Source organism: Anticarsia gemmatalis, chromosome 20 (assembly GCF_050436995.1).
Source record: "Anticarsia gemmatalis isolate Benzon Research Colony breed Stoneville strain chromosome 20, ilAntGemm2 primary, whole genome shotgun sequence".
NCBI classification, from domain to species: Eukaryota; Metazoa; Arthropoda; class Insecta; order Lepidoptera; family Erebidae; genus Anticarsia; species Anticarsia gemmatalis.
Genome location: NC_134764.1, coordinates 6533529 through 6552582, shown reverse-complemented (window position 1 = coordinate 6552582; position 19054 = coordinate 6533529). Strand labels below are relative to the sequence as shown.

Here is a 19054-nt window from a genome sequence, read left to right as displayed (position 1 = left end):
TGTTTTTAAGCATGTGTGACACCGATATGTCACTATTTATTTAAAGCAATTTCTCTCTTATCGTTGGGCATGAGACTCTTTCCATATTTTGTCTTACTGCTGGGCATGGGACTCCTTCCATAAAGAGAGGAGCTAGGCTCAAGGCTCAAGGCTCAAGGCCTAGCTCCTCTATTTACAGAGTTCACAACTTATACGAGAGCGTGTTGGAGAGTATTAAAATAGGGTCGTAAATACATATTTTTATTTACATTACAATTTGGTATTAAGTAATCTTTGCATTGGAATATTCTACATCAAATTACACTGCAGATAAGTATGCAAGGTAATTTTAAAACTGAATGAAAATTCTTCACGTTAATGGTGCTTAAAAATTGTCCGAGACCTCTATGTATTTTCAGTTACGTACCTAGTCTACCTACAAAGTTGTGTAATCTGTATTTTAATCAAATAAATATGTTAATATGTACCAAGTATTAGTAAGTTATCCTATTTGCATGTTCAATGTTTACACAGTTTGGGTTCTCGTTAGCCAATGTAGATTGACTAACATACTACCTACATAATTTTATACTTACTGACAGTGTACATAATAATATGTACCTAACTATGTCTTACAAGATTTCCTAGCTAAATTTGAACCTACAGACTCTCAACCTCAGAATCTGCTGCAACTATACCTAATAAAATACATACATAATATCACGCCTTTTTCCCATAGGGTTAGTCAGAGACCAGAGAAAGCCACAAACTTCTCTTGCCTCATTCACATCCATACATCTTGTCATACACGACCGCCGGTTACACGAACTACGCACTTGACATTTTTCAAAACATCGCCGATGTGGTCTGTGTATGTCTTTCTAGGGCATTTCTATTTACATCCGCTTTATAAAAACACTGCAATATTACCTAAGTAATTATTGTCAGTATCCTTAGAAGTTGCAAGTTTTTTCATATAAATAAATGCTGACGGTTCCCAAGTGATGGTTTTATATATTACCTGGCTGGCTGACCTTTCGCAAGGACATCAGCGATAAGTCCGTCACGTGTCTGTCCTTTTACAACGTCCCTCCGGTCCTCCGGCCCTCCGGTCATTCACATTTACAGATATTTGAATATTCAACGTAATGTGATCAGAAATAACAAAGGTCGGAAGTTAGGTCTAGAATTTGTTTATTAGTATCTGTACTTTTAGAATAACTGCAGAAGTTCTGTCTATCAAATCAATCAAGTACTTAAATTCTACCAAATCAAAAAAACCACATTCGATTTGTTTTGTATTTAATTGTAATTAATAAAATTGCGTTTCCATTACGGGTGTTTTTTGCACAAAACATGCCTAACTAAGCAAATTTACCAATCTACATTGCGGGGGAACAGACCGAGACTGCTATCGCCCCGTCTACCTAATTACAGCTATAAGGCTTCAATATTTTCCTAGGAGCTCTACAATATCAAATGAAATTAAAGGGCTGACGGCAAGTTTGCTAAAAATACGTTACTTAACGATGCAATATTTACTTGATACAGTGACCCGATTCTCTACTACTATCGAAAATCGACAAGCGGCTAGCTATCGAAAAATGTATGAAAATCTGATAAGCGCCTCTAGCGGAAGTCGTAGAAACTATTTTTACAGTACGTTTTAAATGTCAAACTCTCTAATCTCGATACTCGATGGTTCGAATTGTAGAGCATGGAGGTGAAACGAGCGCGTGATTGACAGGCATATGTTACGTAGGTTCTATTTCTGCTGACGCCGATGTGTGCGTCGTTTGATCAAGCTCGACCCTTTTTTTTTTTTTTTTTTTTTTTTACTTGGTTAATGCATGAAATTGCATCCCCAACGCCCGGGGGAGCGCTGGGGTATGTGGGGCTCTCCGAACCAGAAGGGCAAGGCCTACCCACTAAACCACCAAGGTGTTGCCTCCTCGCCGCTTAGTGCCGAGGCCACGGGAACGCCTTTAGGCACACATCCGCGGCCCCGACGCGGCCGTCCACAATGTGGACCCGTCCACAGTGTGGGACGACACCCCAACACACGGGTGCCGTCCCCCCACATGCCCCCTAGTGCAGTGGCCAGAAAACTCCCCCGAGTTCGCCAGCCAGGGGGCCTTCGGAAGCCGGGACAGGCCTCGCGCAGATGCGCAGCTTGTCCCGGCCGCCGGCGGCGGAAAGGTGTGTAGGCCGCCGCCACCTCCTCGTCGACCAACGAGCCCGAAAGTGGTAGTCTGCCCACTCCCAGGCTCTGCGGTCCCACCACCAGCCGCCATGGGTTAAGAGCCGGGTCCGACCGCCCGACCCCCGACTCCCCACGGCAGCCCCACCATTGCCGCATCACGCGGTGCGGCCCCGCCCAGTCGCGGAGGATAGGGTGCCCAGCAACGACACACTAGAACACCTCTTCCTCCGCGACTAGCCCCTCCAAAACCAGCCGGACCTACGTCGCCTCGGCCCAGCCGGCCGGCCGCTTTGGTCCCCCGGGTTAGTGCGGTACCGCCCAGACAGGGAAGCGGCCTCTCCAATGGGTCTCTCTTCGCTTCACCTCGGCCGAAGTGCGCCCTCACCTCAAGGCTCGCGGCTACTAAGCCCCCCCACCACAGCAAGGTGGAGACCCGTCGGGGGAGATCAAGCTCGACCCTAGTTATACCTCAGACAGCAAACAGGACGCCCGCTGTTCAACAACGGAACGTGTTACTATTTAGTTCATTGAAATGTTACATATTTTCGACCTTAGCTAGCGTCTTTCAAAGGACGCATTTTTTATGTGTACATGGGTCAGTAAATGCTTAAGTTCAAGTTTTTGGGGTCGACTCTAGTCCCCCGGCCTCCACCTTGGAAAAAGGGTTTTGGGACCGGGGGACAAAGAGGCGACCACAAAAACTTGAACTTAAGCTTGCTAACTGGAACTGACCTCCCCTACATATAAAAATTCGTCCTCTTGAAAAACGCAAACGCAACCGCATAAATGTAACTTTTCAATGGCCAATTAGACCGACAGTAAAATTATCTTCACTGTAGTTTATTTTCGGGGACAAGATAAGATCAAAATCAAAATCAAAATCAAATCATTTATTCATTTAGGTCAAATATTGACACTTATGATAGTCGTTACAATTACTGAATCTACCACTAGCTCGGAAAGGGGGTAGAGCCTTATGAGAAGAGCTAGCGAGAAACTCACGGCCACTCTTTTCAATCGCCAAAAAGTTTTACAATGTGGTTGATACAATAATTGATCATGCGAGGAGCTGCCAACAATCAGCGATATAGACTAAACGTCAATTAAGTTAAATGAACATAGCTAGGTTATTTATTAGTCTCTGATCATACCGTATGTTGGGAGCACCTACTAGCATGTGATAATAAGAATATGGGCAGCAAGTGAGCACTCTGGTTGTGAACATTATAAAAGAAAAAAGTGACAGTTTTATGAATAACATCAAATTGTACGTAACATCACCTATTTGCATCATTAATTGCCCATATTTTACAATATTTAGACCTACTGCTACTGAGTTTATACAATTTATAGCAAAGTTCCCTAATTTCAAAGAATCCTAATCAAGCGAGCGACTAAGGCAAGTTAGTTAAGTATCTTTTAGGAAAAAAACATTTTTATACAGTTTAGATACATGCATAATATTACGCCTCTTATACCCGTTAGCATAGGCAGTAGTGTAATACACCCACCTTTACCACATATTACGAAATATACCTTGGTGGTCATTGTGGTTAATGGTTAGGTATGTGATGGTAACCACGCAAAACCAATCTCCCGAGTCAAACGACAAATATTTAGAGCTCGGTCCTTATTTGAACGGTCTATAGACTCTAGATTCTGACAAAGCTGAATATACACACATCTCTAAGCATAATGTTAGATATTATAATTCAAAAGTTGATGAATTTTATAACGAGACATAATACCCTTGCCGTGCAAAATAATGATCTCTCTAAAAATAGCGAAGCGGTTTTAATCCTTCACGCGAACTACCTATATACAGTTATATCTACCACCCCCTCGGTCTAACGAACAATTGGATAGACTGGGTTAACGAAAAAAATATTAAACTTGTATTCGTAAGAAGTTCATCTAAAATGCTTAGGCTATGTGTATTTTTTTCGTAGATAATTTTGAAATTGTAATTACAGACTGAAAGATTTGATAAGGCACTCATTTGATCCCAACGAAAATACGAAACTGTGACGTCGCTACACCCTATTTAAGTATATACAACTCAAAGGTAACTGACTCAGTGACATAGTGATCTATCAACGCACTGACCAAACCACTGTTTGGCATGCAGATAGATATTATGACGTAGGCATTCGCTAAGAAAGGGTTTTGATCAATTCTACCCCGTAGGAGATAAGATAAGGGATGAAAGATCTGTCCTAAGTCACGAAACACTCGGACAAAGTCACAGGTAAAAGCTAGTTTCTATACTAGAAGGTGTTTACGACAATTCATAAAGAGTAGCTGATTTGACTGCAGTCAAGTACCCAAATTTATTATAGAGAAATATTAGCACGGCCCTCGTTTCATTGCCTTTATTTCATTACGACATGCGACGGTGTCTTATCACGCTCGGCCTGTGGACGTTAGTGGACAATGTAGACATGTCACGGTGGGGCTGATTCATACTTTCACGGCCACTAGGCGATTACGTCAAAGAAGCCACTGAGCCGCTTGTGTATGTGTACAATTGCTTGTAATATGCAGGTCTAATGCAAACTAGTTTTTGGCTTTTTAGCGTAGGTTTATAATCAGTTTTGATAAGCAACTTATGTATGTTTCATCACCTGTTTCAGTCACTTAGTAGCTGATATTTAAATAAAAGAAGCATAGTCTAGTCTACGTTTAATACCGGGTCCTCAGCTCTCCAACTACCTCTATACTGAATTTTATGTAAATCAGTTCAGTGACTTCATCGTGAAAACCTAACAGACAGACTGTCTAATATATGTTAACCGGGTCCTCATCTTTTTAACTATCTCAATACTTAGTTTTATTAAAATCGGTTGTAGTTGTAAAAGCCTTATAGACAGACGTTCTAATATTAGCATATAAAGGTACTATATTTCCAGCAATTTCTCCGGAAGCTTTTCATGAATCAATTCAGAGTTCACTTCAATCATTTCGCATGCGTAGCCGAGTGTTGTCATCTATTGCAATCCCGTAACATCCGAACGAAGCTACCTGACCTATTTTCTCCAACAAGGTTTATTAACCTCTCGATACAGTAAGTCTATATTTTATTATAAACATTCACCTCTTAGCGGGAATGGAAACAAACTTGATTATCTATAAGTCAATTACAATATTGATGAAAATATATGACGTGAATGCATTTTACGTTCGGTGATTGGTAAAGTTATGCAGAAGTGAAGTAGGTAAATACTTAGTTTCGCTATTGCCAACGCTTAGCGTGTGCACTTTCCAAAAGCAGACCCATTGAGAGAGTCCCACGCTCTCTCAATGGGTCCGCTAAATTGAAAATAATTATTTTTAAGTACAAAATGCCAGGCCCTAAGTATTTCAAGCCCCAAAAGCTGAAATCTTGTATTTACAAATGGCAGATCCGCGTATAGTTGTTCCGGATTCGGTTGTAATTTGTGTCCGTTGATTTTATGTTTGTTAAAGTCCCCGCGACACAAGAGCAATTCTTAGTGCGGGAGTTGTCTTTAAAATAAAAAAGTTTACTTCTATACATTGTCTAACCTGCGTGCAGACATCTAAGAACATTTAGGTACATTTTAAATTCATAGATTCAAGAAACGAATTCTGCAAATAAATTACTCATTAGTTAATTAAGTGTTATTAGTCATGTTGTAACAATGAACGGGTTTCTTCTCGCTGTTATCAACCCAATTATCTATTATCTAGTGAGAGATAACGACGTTGTTTAAGTAAACATAACTACTGAACTAAATAAATCGGTTTCTGTTATGTTTCCGATGTATGTACCGATGGCAAAAAAAAACATTGTAGATTTTTGACATTTGAATTGGTAAAAAACCCTTGAACATTTTTATTTAACGGACATATAGGTACTCTGGTTGTATAGATTGAAAGCTAGTGAACAGAATATCGGAATGACATTTAGTCCAACCCTGAAATGCAATTTTGCGTCAACGTAAATATGCTTTTTACAGTTCTGTCAAGTAAGTATTCTACAAAAGCTAGGTATTTGAAAGAATAACAGCATACCTCTTTTTCTGACCCCTGAATTGAGGAAAACATTTAACAATATAAAAACCTAAAAAAAGGGCGTTCAATTTGCAGCTATATTTAGACCTTCATGTGAAACCGTTAACCGTAGGAAATGAATATAAAATGGCGGCCGTTCCCTACGCTCCCTGATTCAATTTTAAATGCCTGTTGTACCTTCACAGGTCGTCACCTAATGATATTACGGAGATCGATATTTCGGCCCTTACCCTTCTATACGTGATTCTGATTTGGCACGTATGTTTCGTGTTTTATAGGCCAAGTGGGGTGTTCCATCGACACGTAAGTTAGTCTACCTATGCCTCAAAAGATTTTGCTGAGCCTTTCGCGTGGTTATTTCTCAAAGCTCGTAAACTTTCGTCTTGCATGTTTTGCATTTTTACTCAATATCAACAGAATTTAATGTGAACATGCATTTTCCGTTGTTCACTTGACGTTTTAGTCAGCTTGTGAAGACGGCTAGTGTAACTTACGTTAAGTAATAACCTATTTATGTGCTTAAAACTGAAGCTCTATCAAAAACGTTATCTACAACTGAGCAGTTTAGAAGTATCAAACATTCTTGATCACATCTAAGTTATACTTTTTTTTTAGGTGAAGCAAATATCATCAATTTGGGAAAGGTAAATAAATGACAGCATTTATGTAAAAGCTACAAATATCTACTGAATATAATAACCAATTTTTTAAAATAATATTTTAGTTAAATTTAGTTTAAATATCTACAAGTTTTCAAGTAGGTAGTTTCTTAACATTGTTTATGCCGTATGTCGTGTGGTTCATGTCGTTCTACGTCACTGAATCCTTTATTTTCAGTAAACATGGGCGACAAAACGTCACAGCTCCCGAGGGGACGTACATAATAACGCAGCCTTCGTGAAGCCTTTTATAATTAGATTTTATGAAAGGAAATTATTTTACAACTAGCCTGCAACTTTATTAAATATTTCATATGGGAATTAAATATTTTCTTGTAGTAATCTGTTACTAGGAATCAATCTTCAATCGTTTAGTATTTTTTTGATCGTGAAAAGTACAACACGTTAGAGCATACCTATACTTACTTCGTTTATAAATACATCTATATACCTTTGTAAAAATGAATTGCTGTTCGTTAGTCTCCCTAATAAGTACTCGACCGATTTGGCTAAATTTGGTCTTGAATTATTTGTGGAAGTCCAGAGAAGGTGTAAAAGGTGAATAAATTTGAAAATGTGCGGTATTAAATAAAAACAAGAAAGCGTGAGCGGACCTGCGCGGGTCAGCTAGTATAAGATAATAATATAAGCATGCATATTAGATTAATTAGTCCCTAGCTATGATTAATTGTTATCTAAAGCGGGGGCATGCACTTGTCTCTAATAAACACACGAGTATATACGTAGCAATCTGCAGAGAGTACATAGAAGCCTACATTTCACTTTTATCTGGTGACATCTCAGCAAACAATGTAACGTCGTGTTCAGCACAGTACATGTGCGTCGTGGCCCGCATCCGGCGGCGTTACTTAATTACTTACTTACTAATTATGATGTTCCACAAGATTGTTAGGAGAGTGCAAAATGTCTCGCGAACCGTTTATTGGAGTGCTCATAGCTTTGTTGGTATGTTTATTTGTTTTATAAACATTTTTATTAGTATTAATTTGTGTCAAAATCATGCGTCAATGAGTTGATATTTACTTTTTAGCTACACTCAAATAGCTTGATCAAATAGAAAGATCATACAGTAAAGGTAGTGTATCTCTTCATAATAAAAAATATTTTTAACATGTTATGAGCATAATAATAGGCAGACGCGATAGTCCTCATAGATTCTACATTTTCCAGTCCATAAGCACGACATCTCAATAGCCCAAATTAAAATATTTTTCTGTTAGTTCTACCATAGATTCACTAAATCCAGTGATTGCCCTTAAATTTATTTTATAGTGCGTACAGGGATAATCAACGGATTGTAACATCACACCTTTTAGAAAAATAAAAGCAGCTGTTATGGGCCTCTATGTGCTAGCTTCGGCCCCACACACGCCTTCCAAAAATCCGGGACTCCCGGTAGTCCCAAAATATAGTAAAGCAGATGAAATAACGGTTCATTATAATTTGTCATTTACATTTCAGGAATACTTACATTTTCTCTAAAGAACATAAATTCGTATTTATTTTAAATTTAACGTAGTATAAAGCCTCGTTATGTAATGCTCATGAATCATATTGCACTGTCCGCAGTCTCCGATGACAATAACGAAGTGAATATTAAGTAGCAGCGTTATTTCTATTTACAGGCGAGTTAATGGATGATAATTATCATCATAATAAGGTTCAGAGAAAAGATCATTTGTCGTGTTAGGGCTGTATAAACGTAAATACGTTATTTAATTATCATAATTCTATTTTATTTGTAAACCTGAACGTTGTTGTGTTCAAATTATTAATCGAATAAAAAAAATGATGCGATATAATTATCATATTTCTTTTTAGAATTTAGATCAGTGGTTCCCAACCAGTGGCCCGCGGACTACCAGTGGTCCGTGGAAGCCAAAATATGGTCCGCGAAGGATTTTAAAATTTATAATTTTCAGGATGATTATAACACTGAATTTTTTATATTCTTACATAGTGATCCCTGCTAACAAGAATAATATAAAAGTGATCCCGGACTAAGAATAGGTTGGAAACCCCTGATTTAGATTAACCTTCTGTGTAACAATCAATAGCCTATCCCATAAATGCCCATTGCCATGCATTAGTGAAAATCGTTCAGTCTTTTTCAATATGGTAATTACCTTGTAGGCACCTAACTGAAATTATATAAATGTTTTTACATACTTATCTTCATAAATAATTAAGAGCATTTAGTACAGAAATGCCTTACAATAAGTATATTTTACGTTAAGTCATACTCAAGATACTAATAAGTATGAAAGGAGGCTACATTTTGTTTACAATTTACAGGTCCTTCGGGACTAAAGACTCGAAAATTTTCTTATCTCTGTGTACTACTTTTTGTCCCATCTTTACTTGCTGAAAAAGATAACAGTGACTTTTTCTTTCAGAGCTTTACTTAATAAAAAAAAATCCAGGTGTTATTATCGTTGACTTTGATAGAGCCATTTTAGTTCTCTTATTGAGAATACTCTCGGGATAAAATTATGAAAGGTCACTTTTTTCTAAGTAAGATTTATAAAAATAATATCTTGCTCTTTGTCTGGTTTTTTCGTGTTAATAGTAATAATTTAGAGCGCTACTTACCATAAAGTATTTGACTGTTGTCTGTTATATCCTTGCTTGGCTAATAAGTGTTGTGGAAGCTGAGATAATAATTATATAGAGGTAGTGTTTTGTCTTTTTCACTAACACAGTTTCCTGTATGTCAAGATGTATTGATGTGACTGAGATAAGGGAAGTTTGAAAGACCAAGTGGCGTTCTTTGCTTTGGGTAGACGTGATTTTATGCATGCTTGTAAATAGTTTCAAATTAAATTGAAAAAGACCATAGTTCAACCAATCCGTGCTTACACCACGATGTTATTAAGGTATGTGAAACGTGCGTGAGCGAGCGAGTGAGTGAGTGAATTAAATACAATAAATGCTAATTGCACTCGATTTCACGTCCTATTTATTTATCTATTAAATCAACAACAGTAGACATATGTATTATTATATTAATAGTTACAGTAAAATAAGGAATGTACGTTCTAATCAAATTAACATTATTCATTCATACGGTAGCGCCAATCTCTACATTCAGTACTTAACTATTATAAACGTTTTAATTGTAGAACCTTGAGGTATAACAATAGGTGGTGTTTCATTCAGTTTGAAGTCGTTTTAAAAATATTTTCACTGACATAAGGTTAACGTAACTTTGATAGTTACAATTTTAGCGTAGGGTTGTCATCGCTTACGTTTATAGTTTAATACTTAAATGTTAAAGTGTGTCTTAGTTAGTAATTTTGTCCCAAATCTACACTTGGTTAGCGTGGTGGACTCGAGGCCTGAATATTTGAACCGCATTGTGGCGATACGAAGGAACTACCCGATCGGCACAAGCCGAACAAGTACAATTATTGTTTCGGGCGGTTTTGTTGTTCGATAAATATTGCCGAACCGAAAACGTGCCGACCCGAATGTGTAAGTCGTATTCAGGGTTAAATTCGCAGGTTATAACAGACACGCGGTCCCTTTAGGAGGCTCACAATATCCGTTTCATCGATAAACGAGTCTGGTCATTTTTGCGTAGGCCGCTCGTAAAATTTGCCAATGAGGTTACGACTTACAAACTATCGATGTTCCTATATTTGTATAAGTTTTGGGAGATGACTAAGCTTTTTTATCGCCTGTTCGGATCGTTCGCCAGATGATATTTGAATCGTATCCTTAATTCACGGGTACAGTAGCCTTAAAACCAAGCAGACGTTAGTAGGCAAATTATAAAGATAAATAAAGTTATAGATTTTTCTCAATTTTACATATGAGATGCTGATTGAAGTTGTCATTTATGTTAGGTAGGTGTATGTTACAAATATTCTAAGTGATACTGTCAGAAACATCTAAAAAAGGTAAATATATGACTACAGAATAAATGCCCCTACCTTTGTCAATTTATATTTTTTACTATCAACGTATGTATGTACCTAAGGACTACAAGCTGGTACTTATATTCAGTCAGCATTTCAAACAATGGCCACACAACAACGGTAATTAAGCATTGCCTTCCTTGTTCCGATCATGTCCCACTTATATGTTAGTAATTTATACCTACTAATATTATAAAGCTGAAGTGTTTGTTTGTTTGAACGCGCTAATCTCAGGAACACTAAAATATTTTTTCAAATTAAATAATGTATCTATTTCAGAGTTACGTAAAAACGTTCTACTTTATAATTAGGTAGGTCAAATGAAGTCGTTACTTTGCGCACGAAATTAATTAATTAAAATGAAACGATTTTTGGGCGAGAACTTCCGAGAGAATATTACCTTCATTTAAAAGATTCCGGTTATAAAGTAAAACATACCATGGAAATAGATATAGATATATTTCAAACTTGCAATCTCGATATATGCCGAAACGTCAAGTAATTCGAGGTAAAATTCATAATCGCGTTAATTAACATACATATAACATAACGTACATAATATCACACCTTTTTTCCCTAGGGGAAAGGCAGAGAGCAAAGAACGCCACTTGATACGATCCTTACAACCTTCCCTTGCTTCATTCACATCCATACATCTTGTCATACAGGACCGCCGGTTAGTACTAGGTTACCCGACCTTTTTTCAAGACATGGCTGATGTAATTTGAAACATTAATTAACGTATAAAATTGACACACATGCAACGGAAAAGTATAAACAATTGAAAGGATGTCCAATGATGGCAAAAATTATAAACAAACAAAACACAGACTCGTCAAGCGACAACCTTAGCGTTAAGTCGGTTACTAGGCTCAGTCCGTGGCTCACTGAAGCGGTGCATTCCGTTTTCTATGCCACAGCTGTGTGTGGTGCGACTCGGTGCCTTGTCGAACGTTCGTACTGATGGATAAACAAACTATTGACGAGATAACTGGTATGTAAACACTTTAAAACACCCTTAAATATTATAAAAATAGTCGCGAAAATTAGTCTTATATGAGTTTTAATAGATATTGAGTTGTTTTTGTTAAGGTTATTCGCGATTTGGGCCTAAAATGTTGAGGTTTTGTCTCGTTTTTAAATGTGATACTGTAATATTTGTGTTTACTTTATTATTCTGTATTTGGATATATTATTTACTATAAAAATGTGTTTAAGTTCTGTTGTTGGATGACAAGGTGAAAATTAATATAAAATTATGACGATGTTATTTATTAATGGGCTGTAATTTGCTTTTAATAATTCGGTTTATCATATTTTTTTGAGTTATTATCAATTTTCGTAACTTTCAAATTGTTAAGTCTTAATTAAAGTTATATTTTAGTTCATGTCCTAATAAGTTTGTCGTTTTAGCAGTGTAAATAAGATTTTACAAAAGAGTTAAGTGGCTCACAAACTTGTTTTGCGCGGATATAACATGAATGGACTGAGACGTAACGGTATCATTCACTGTCAATACTTAGTTGGAATACGATGAATATTAATAACATATAAGTAGATCATGTATTATTTAATAATAACTAATATCGTAATTAAGCTCTTTAGCATGCTCTGAAATTTCTTTAAAAACTGTTCTTGAAGAAATGCAGTAATAAGAAGTCCCAGCGTGGTCGTCTCCCTCGAATCGTTTTGGAAAGAGATCTTTGCCCACCAATGGGTTAGGGATATATATTATTTTTGTTTTGTCAACTGTAATTCTGCTTTAATTCTGCTAAGTTACAAACAAATAATTTTAAATGAGTAGAGCAATACAAAGAGATGTAGAAGATATAAATATATTAATAACTAGCTGACCCGTGCGGCTCTGCTCGCGTGAATTTCGTACTGTTGCTTATTCGTTTGAGCACACGAATTGCGAAGCACTACCTACACACCTACACATAAAAATGCTAACAACTCTTTTGTCATCTAATGGTTATTTACGAAAGGGACCCGAAGAGCACACAATGTGACACAGGCTCAGACAGGCCTGATTTCCTGTGGTTACCTTCTTTTCCGCTCTCGTCTGTATCCGTACCAGTTTACAGTGTAAAATATAATACCTTATTATAGACTGACCATTGCTTACCCGTCTGGATTCAGAATATTATTATAGGTACAGACAGACCTATCTGTGCCGCAGCTCTTCACACGCGTAATAATGTAGGTATACTTGCGTTGATACGTCCGTAACCGCGTAACCCGTAATTATTTTTTATATATCATCCGTCGTTTATTTTTTAAAACTTACCACATAGTCTGTTTCATAGCTATCCAATTTATTTCCTTAATGCAACCAATTAATTTGGTTACGTGTTACGAACTACAACGTCATCTGTTAGTTGCGGCGAACAACGACAACAAACGAAATTACTCGGTTTGCCATCTAGGATATCCCGACCGCACCGGAACCACGTAAACCAACATTTTTGTGTAATATATCATACAACATTTATGTTTGAAAATTTTATAAATGTATAGCCTGTTTTAAAGGTATTTTTTTTTACTATAAAGCAATCAAAATAAATTAATTAGGAAAAACATGCTGTGTTGCTGACCATAACGCCATCTATTGGTTGGTGCTAACAACAGGTATCGATACGGCAGGCACCGCGTTAGGCCCAGCGCAGACAGACCGGAATAATCCTCGCGCGGTCTCGAGCATTTTCTTTACGGCTCGCGGATGCGCGAGCATGCTCGCGACTGCTCGAGCCTGCGCGAGGAAAACTTTCTAGGTTACCATTCTTCATTAAACAGGCCAGTTTTCGTGAAAATTCGTCAACGATGGTAGACTGGGCCATGATTATAATTGCTCTTTTGACTGAAGAAGAATAAAAATGACGTTGTCTCTCTTTAAACTCAGTAACAACATTGAAATTTTTCGTACGATGCTCGCGCGTCCTCGAGTATGCGCGGGGATACCCGCGCATCCTCGAGGACGCGCGAGCAGTTTTTGTCAGGTTCAAGCAATTATGCACTTTATTTTAATTAATTTAAAGTTGATTTTCAAGTGCGTTAAAAAAATCCTCTCCGCTGCGCTCCTCTTGGTCTGCGCTGGGCCTTAGGCCCAGCGCAGACAGACCGGAATAATCCTCGCGCGGTCTCGAGCATTTTCTTTACGGCTCGCGGATGCTCGAGCATGCTCGCGACTGCTCGAGCCTGCGCGAGGAAAACTTTCTAGGTTACCATTCTTCATTAAACAGGCCAGTTTTCGTGAAAATTTTTCAACGATGGTAGACTGGGCCATGATTATAATTGCTCTTTTGACTGAAGAAGAATAAAAATGACGTTCTCTCTCTTTAAACTCAGTAACAACATTGAAATTTTTCATACGATGCTCGCGCGTCCTCGAGTATGCGCGGGGATACCCGCGCATCCTCGAGGACGCGCGAGCATTTTTTGACAGGTTCAAGCAATTATGCACTTTATTTTAATTAATTTAAAGTTGATTTTCAAGTGCGTTAAAAAAATCCTCTCCGCTGCGCTCCTCTTGGTCTGCGCTGACCCTTAACCATATAATATGCGAATGTTGTGAAATGAATTGCAATGCCATCTACGGTCTCTTTAGGGAAACGCAGGTTCAAACGATTTCTACGTATTTTATTCAATTTTCTAAAAATCTATGAAATTTTATGCGATAAAAAGTATCCCAATACTTGCTCCACTACTTATTCTATGCATATAACAAATGTCAGTGCATTCTATCCGGTAGTTTTTACGTGATAGCGTAACATACAGACGGAGGACAGACAGACAGACAGACAGACAGAAAAGAAAATTATAAATTGCAGATTCGGTATCAGTATTCGTTACTAAACATCCCCCATTGGTTTTTTTTTAAATATATTCAATGTACAGAATTGACCTCTCTACAGATTTATTATAAGTATAGATTTTATGTTAATAATAAATTTATTGATTATTTCTTCTTCCGGCATTCTTGTAATTAATTTTAAACGTGATATTTTAAATATAATATCAAGGTGGTTAGATCAGCAAATAAAAATAACATATCACGTGTACGAATGTATTGTAATCACGAATGAAGCGTTGAACGCGATTACTCACGCGAGTTACCTTGGTCAATATAATTACATACAAATTATACAATCTTTTGCTTGCCATTTACTACTTAAATATACTATGGAATGAATAAAGAATGCAGTTCAAAGAAAGTATGAAGTTCTTACTTAATATTATAATTGAGGTTGTAGACTTTGCCTCGGGGAGCACGTAAAACTGTCGGTCCTGCGCCTGACCTCTCACTGGTCGTGTCGGTTTAGCCGTCCTACCGGGATATGAGAGAAAGGGAATTGAGAGTGTACTGTGCACACACTTTGTCACCATAAACAAAGTATTGCACAGATTCATAGCCGCCGCCAAAAGCGGCCAGGAGGACATAATTCATATCTCCCATTTCGTCCGTACGTTTTTAAGAAGAAACTAATTCCAAATGTAACAGTCGCTTTTTCTTAAAAATATCCTTTTTCTATTTTAAAATGTTTTTCAAAACAAACTAATATTGATAGAGCTACGCCAATATGTCTTTAAAAGTAACCCACATCTTAATTTTTAACCATATTTTCATTTGCATGCATTTTTATGTAGACAAACCACTGATCAAATTCATTTCTTGTATCAAATCGTACGCCTGTCTACAAAGGCTATATGTTCCACAGATACGCGGACAGGCACAGATGGCGCTGGTGACTCAGGCACCCTGGACATGGGCAGCAGGTCCTCGCTGCACACAGGCCTGCACATGTCCGAAGACGAACACTGGGAGATGAACTATCATGAAGCAGCTATTTACTTAGAGGTGAGAAGAACACTCCTTACATGCTACCACCACTAGGCTGTAGCCTGTATCTCATGAACTATGATAGTAAGACAGTTGACATTTACACAGATGATGTATTTCTGTTGGCGCTATAATAATAAATACAAAATAATGAAATTAATGTTTAAGGGGGCTCCTACACAACAAACGTGCCTGTAATATTGCCGTTTTTATAAAAAAATGTTAGGAAACTTTACTTGCGTGAGTTCAAATCGCACTTAGCGGATTTTTTTATTAATCAAACTCTCTCGTTAATTCATGTTCTGGTTTTACATCTATCTTTGTTACTATGCAGACATACTGATGTCTAACTATCTACCTAACTTCAATAATATAACTACTTCATTTGTAGGTCCAGTAATAAGGAGCTATCTCAGAATCTTGTTCAGACTTACATAGTCACGAGCCAAAATAATTATGCACCTTATAACTACAAATTCAACAAAAACACCTATGTAAATGTCATTAGTCAAAAATCAAATCATTTATTCATTTAGGTCAAATATTGACACTTATGATAGTCGTTACAATTACTGAATCTACCACTAGCTCGGAAAGGGGGTAGAGCCTTATGAGAAGAGCTAGCGAGAAACTCACGGCCACTCTTTTCAATCGCCAAAAAGTTTTACAATGTGGTTGTAGTATTAGAGGTATAGTACGATACTAGTACCCCTATATTGTATTTACTCCAATCGCTCCATATCTTGATATTTCTCAAATACCTACCTAGTTTTTATAGCTACATGACTAATTTTACCGTAAGTTAAGTATAGTCTCTTTAATTTATGAGAACGATTGTTCTGTCGACGAGCCTTACAAATGGCGGCTATAACTTACCATTAGTGATTTAACTTAGCATCGTAACTCGTCATGCGTAATTTGTGAAACTGACACCGGATATATTACAATAGCACGGATTCTCTAATTATATTCACTGTCCGGCCAAATCTTTTTTACAAAGACGAGGTTTTTAACCGTCGGCTTTTTCCGAAGTCTCGGGTTCGATTCCTGGGTCGTGCAAAGTGCTTTTGAGTTTTTTTCTAGTTTCTGTATCAATGTTTTCAACAGTTTCCCGGGGCTTCGTATGACAGAAGGTGTCAAGACTCGTTGCTTTTCATATCAGGATTATTTAGGACCAACAAGTTGGATGGCGAAAAATGATTGTGTTTCATATATTTCTGCTTACAACCTCAAGTACGACGGGCCTTATGATATAAATAAAAAAGCAGTCTTAAGTTATTTGTAACACTTAAATTTATTGTAATCATTGCTATTTCCAGGAAGGTTTAAACAATGAGAAGTTCGACTCCCACCCCTCAAGCCCGGAAGAGTTGCCGGCGTACCTCAGAGTCCACAACCCTTGGTATCATGGGCTGGACTTGCTGGCTTCCTTAGTGCTCATACTGTTAGCCTTCACTGAAGACCCGGCTGTGCCTACTTTTGAAGTAAGTTCTAGTTTGACTGCCTCTGTGGCGTAATGGTTTAGGTCACCACGCCGCTACCATTGGGTCGGGAGGTCATGGGTTCGGTTTGTGCGATCCACAAATAATTGTTTCAGGTCTGGTTGTACTTTGTGCCCGCTATTAGTATGTTTGTAAAAGTCCCCGTGACAAAAGAACAATTCTTATTGCGCGAGTTGTCTTTTTTAACGCAATATGAATAAATAGGTACATCAAAAATAAAAAGAAATATTAATTACATTTGGGTATTTATCATGACGTTGTATGTTTTCAGTTACCAGTATGGGCGCACGGTACGATAGAGTTGCTGGCACTATCGGTGATCGGCATTGAACTGCACCTCAAGCTCAAGTGGATCGGCTGGGGGACGATACTCAAACATAAGAGGACGATGATAAAGGTAACATATTTATATCAATTACTATTAGTATTAGTAATGTGTTGCTATTGGGAAAAACGTTCTGATTCATCTTTATGATAAAACAATCTAGTTAATTAATAATTTGACTGCCTCCGTGGCGCAGTGGTTTAGGTCACCACGCCGATATCATTGCGTCGGGAGGTCGTGAGTTCGATTCCCACACGGATAATTTGTGCGATCCACAAATAATTGTTTCGGGTCTGGTTATATTTTGTGTCCGTTGTTTGTATGTTTGTAAAAGTCCCCGCAAACCAGAGCAATTCGTAGTGCGGGGGTTTTTTTTAAATTAATCAATCAAAGATTCCTAAATTTGTTTAAAGCTGGATGTGTACTACTTGTTCAAATAGAGACAGTACAACATATTATATAACTGAGCTTCAGTTATATAATATTTTTGACTAAAGGGAATTAAACATATACAGTATGTGAATTCAAACGTAGGTTCTTTTTTAACTTTCCAAACATAAATTTACAATTATGGAAACGTCAATTAAGGTTGTAAACATATTTAACAACTTGATGTTAGTTAAAGAGTTAATAATACGAAAGCCATTTTTTTCCGATAGCAACGTGAATGAGTGTCTGAAAATATATTACAGGTCGTCGTATTTTATTGAGGTCGCCTAAACTACCTATAAATGTCAGGATCCGTAACATAAATGTCAGCTGTTCCACGTTTATTATGAACTTTGCATATGAAAATGATGAATATAATGTAGGTATTAGGTAACATCGGTAATTTTGGAGGCTATGACGCAATGATGGCTTTGGGGATGACTTTACAAACACTAAGTTAGGTATGGAGGGTTACATTCTTTAAAATAGTGATGAGTTATTCACAAGGTACACTACCTATATAGTCATGAATAGCTAGCTAGTATCGGGTCGAATGTCCCGCTCTTATTATTTTAACTGTGAAAGGCAGTGTATTTTCTTTATATAAATGCTGTGTTATGTTATCTAATGCGAGACTGTCAATAGATGCTAACGTGTGTTTAGACGACGCAAAATACAATGTCGATTGAAACTTCTTTAAACTTCAACATAAATATACCAAATACCATAATACATTTAATATATAACAATCTACATATAAGTATTTATTACTACTACTTCTCGCCAAGCTATATTGGCGAGAAGAATAAATGTAAAACATTATTGTATATCACTACAACGAATAAATGACTTAATTAAAATTGCAGCATCGTGTTAAAATATTGAAATCCATTGTAATGTTTCAGGGTATAACGCTTCTGATAATGGTGCTTGAAGCAGTAGTCGTGTTGTGTAGACAGTCGTCACATTTCCGCGTGACCAGGGCGCTTCGACCCATCTTCCTAGTGGACACGAGACACTGCGGCGGCGTCCGACGGTTCATCAGACAGATACTGCAGTCACTACCACCCATTATTGATATGTTAGGTAGGTTCACAAGCGTTATTTATTGTTTAAAGACTATTTTTGCAATAGTGGAAGTGTT

General features: G+C 37.4%; 1 protein-coding gene across 4 annotated transcripts in view; it reads left to right on the top strand.

Annotated features, from left to right (window-relative positions):
• LOC142981610 (two pore calcium channel protein 1-like) overlaps positions 1-19054 on the top strand; it is a 39838-nt gene that overhangs the window by 7069 nt on the left and 13715 nt on the right. For 2 of the 4 annotated variants that reach the window (XM_076127626.1, XM_076127629.1), the window contains exons 2-5: positions 15533-15672; positions 16974-17138; positions 17428-17553; positions 18816-18996. In XM_076127626.1, the coding sequence (XP_075983741.1) occupies positions 15533-15672; positions 16974-17138; positions 17428-17553; positions 18816-18996 (612 nt within the window). Of the gene's footprint in view, positions 1-7376; positions 7840-11605; positions 11809-15532; positions 15673-16973; positions 17139-17427; positions 17554-18815; positions 18997-19054 lie in introns of those variants that run through there. The other 2 variants (XM_076127625.1, XM_076127628.1) reach the window with 2 other exon arrangements.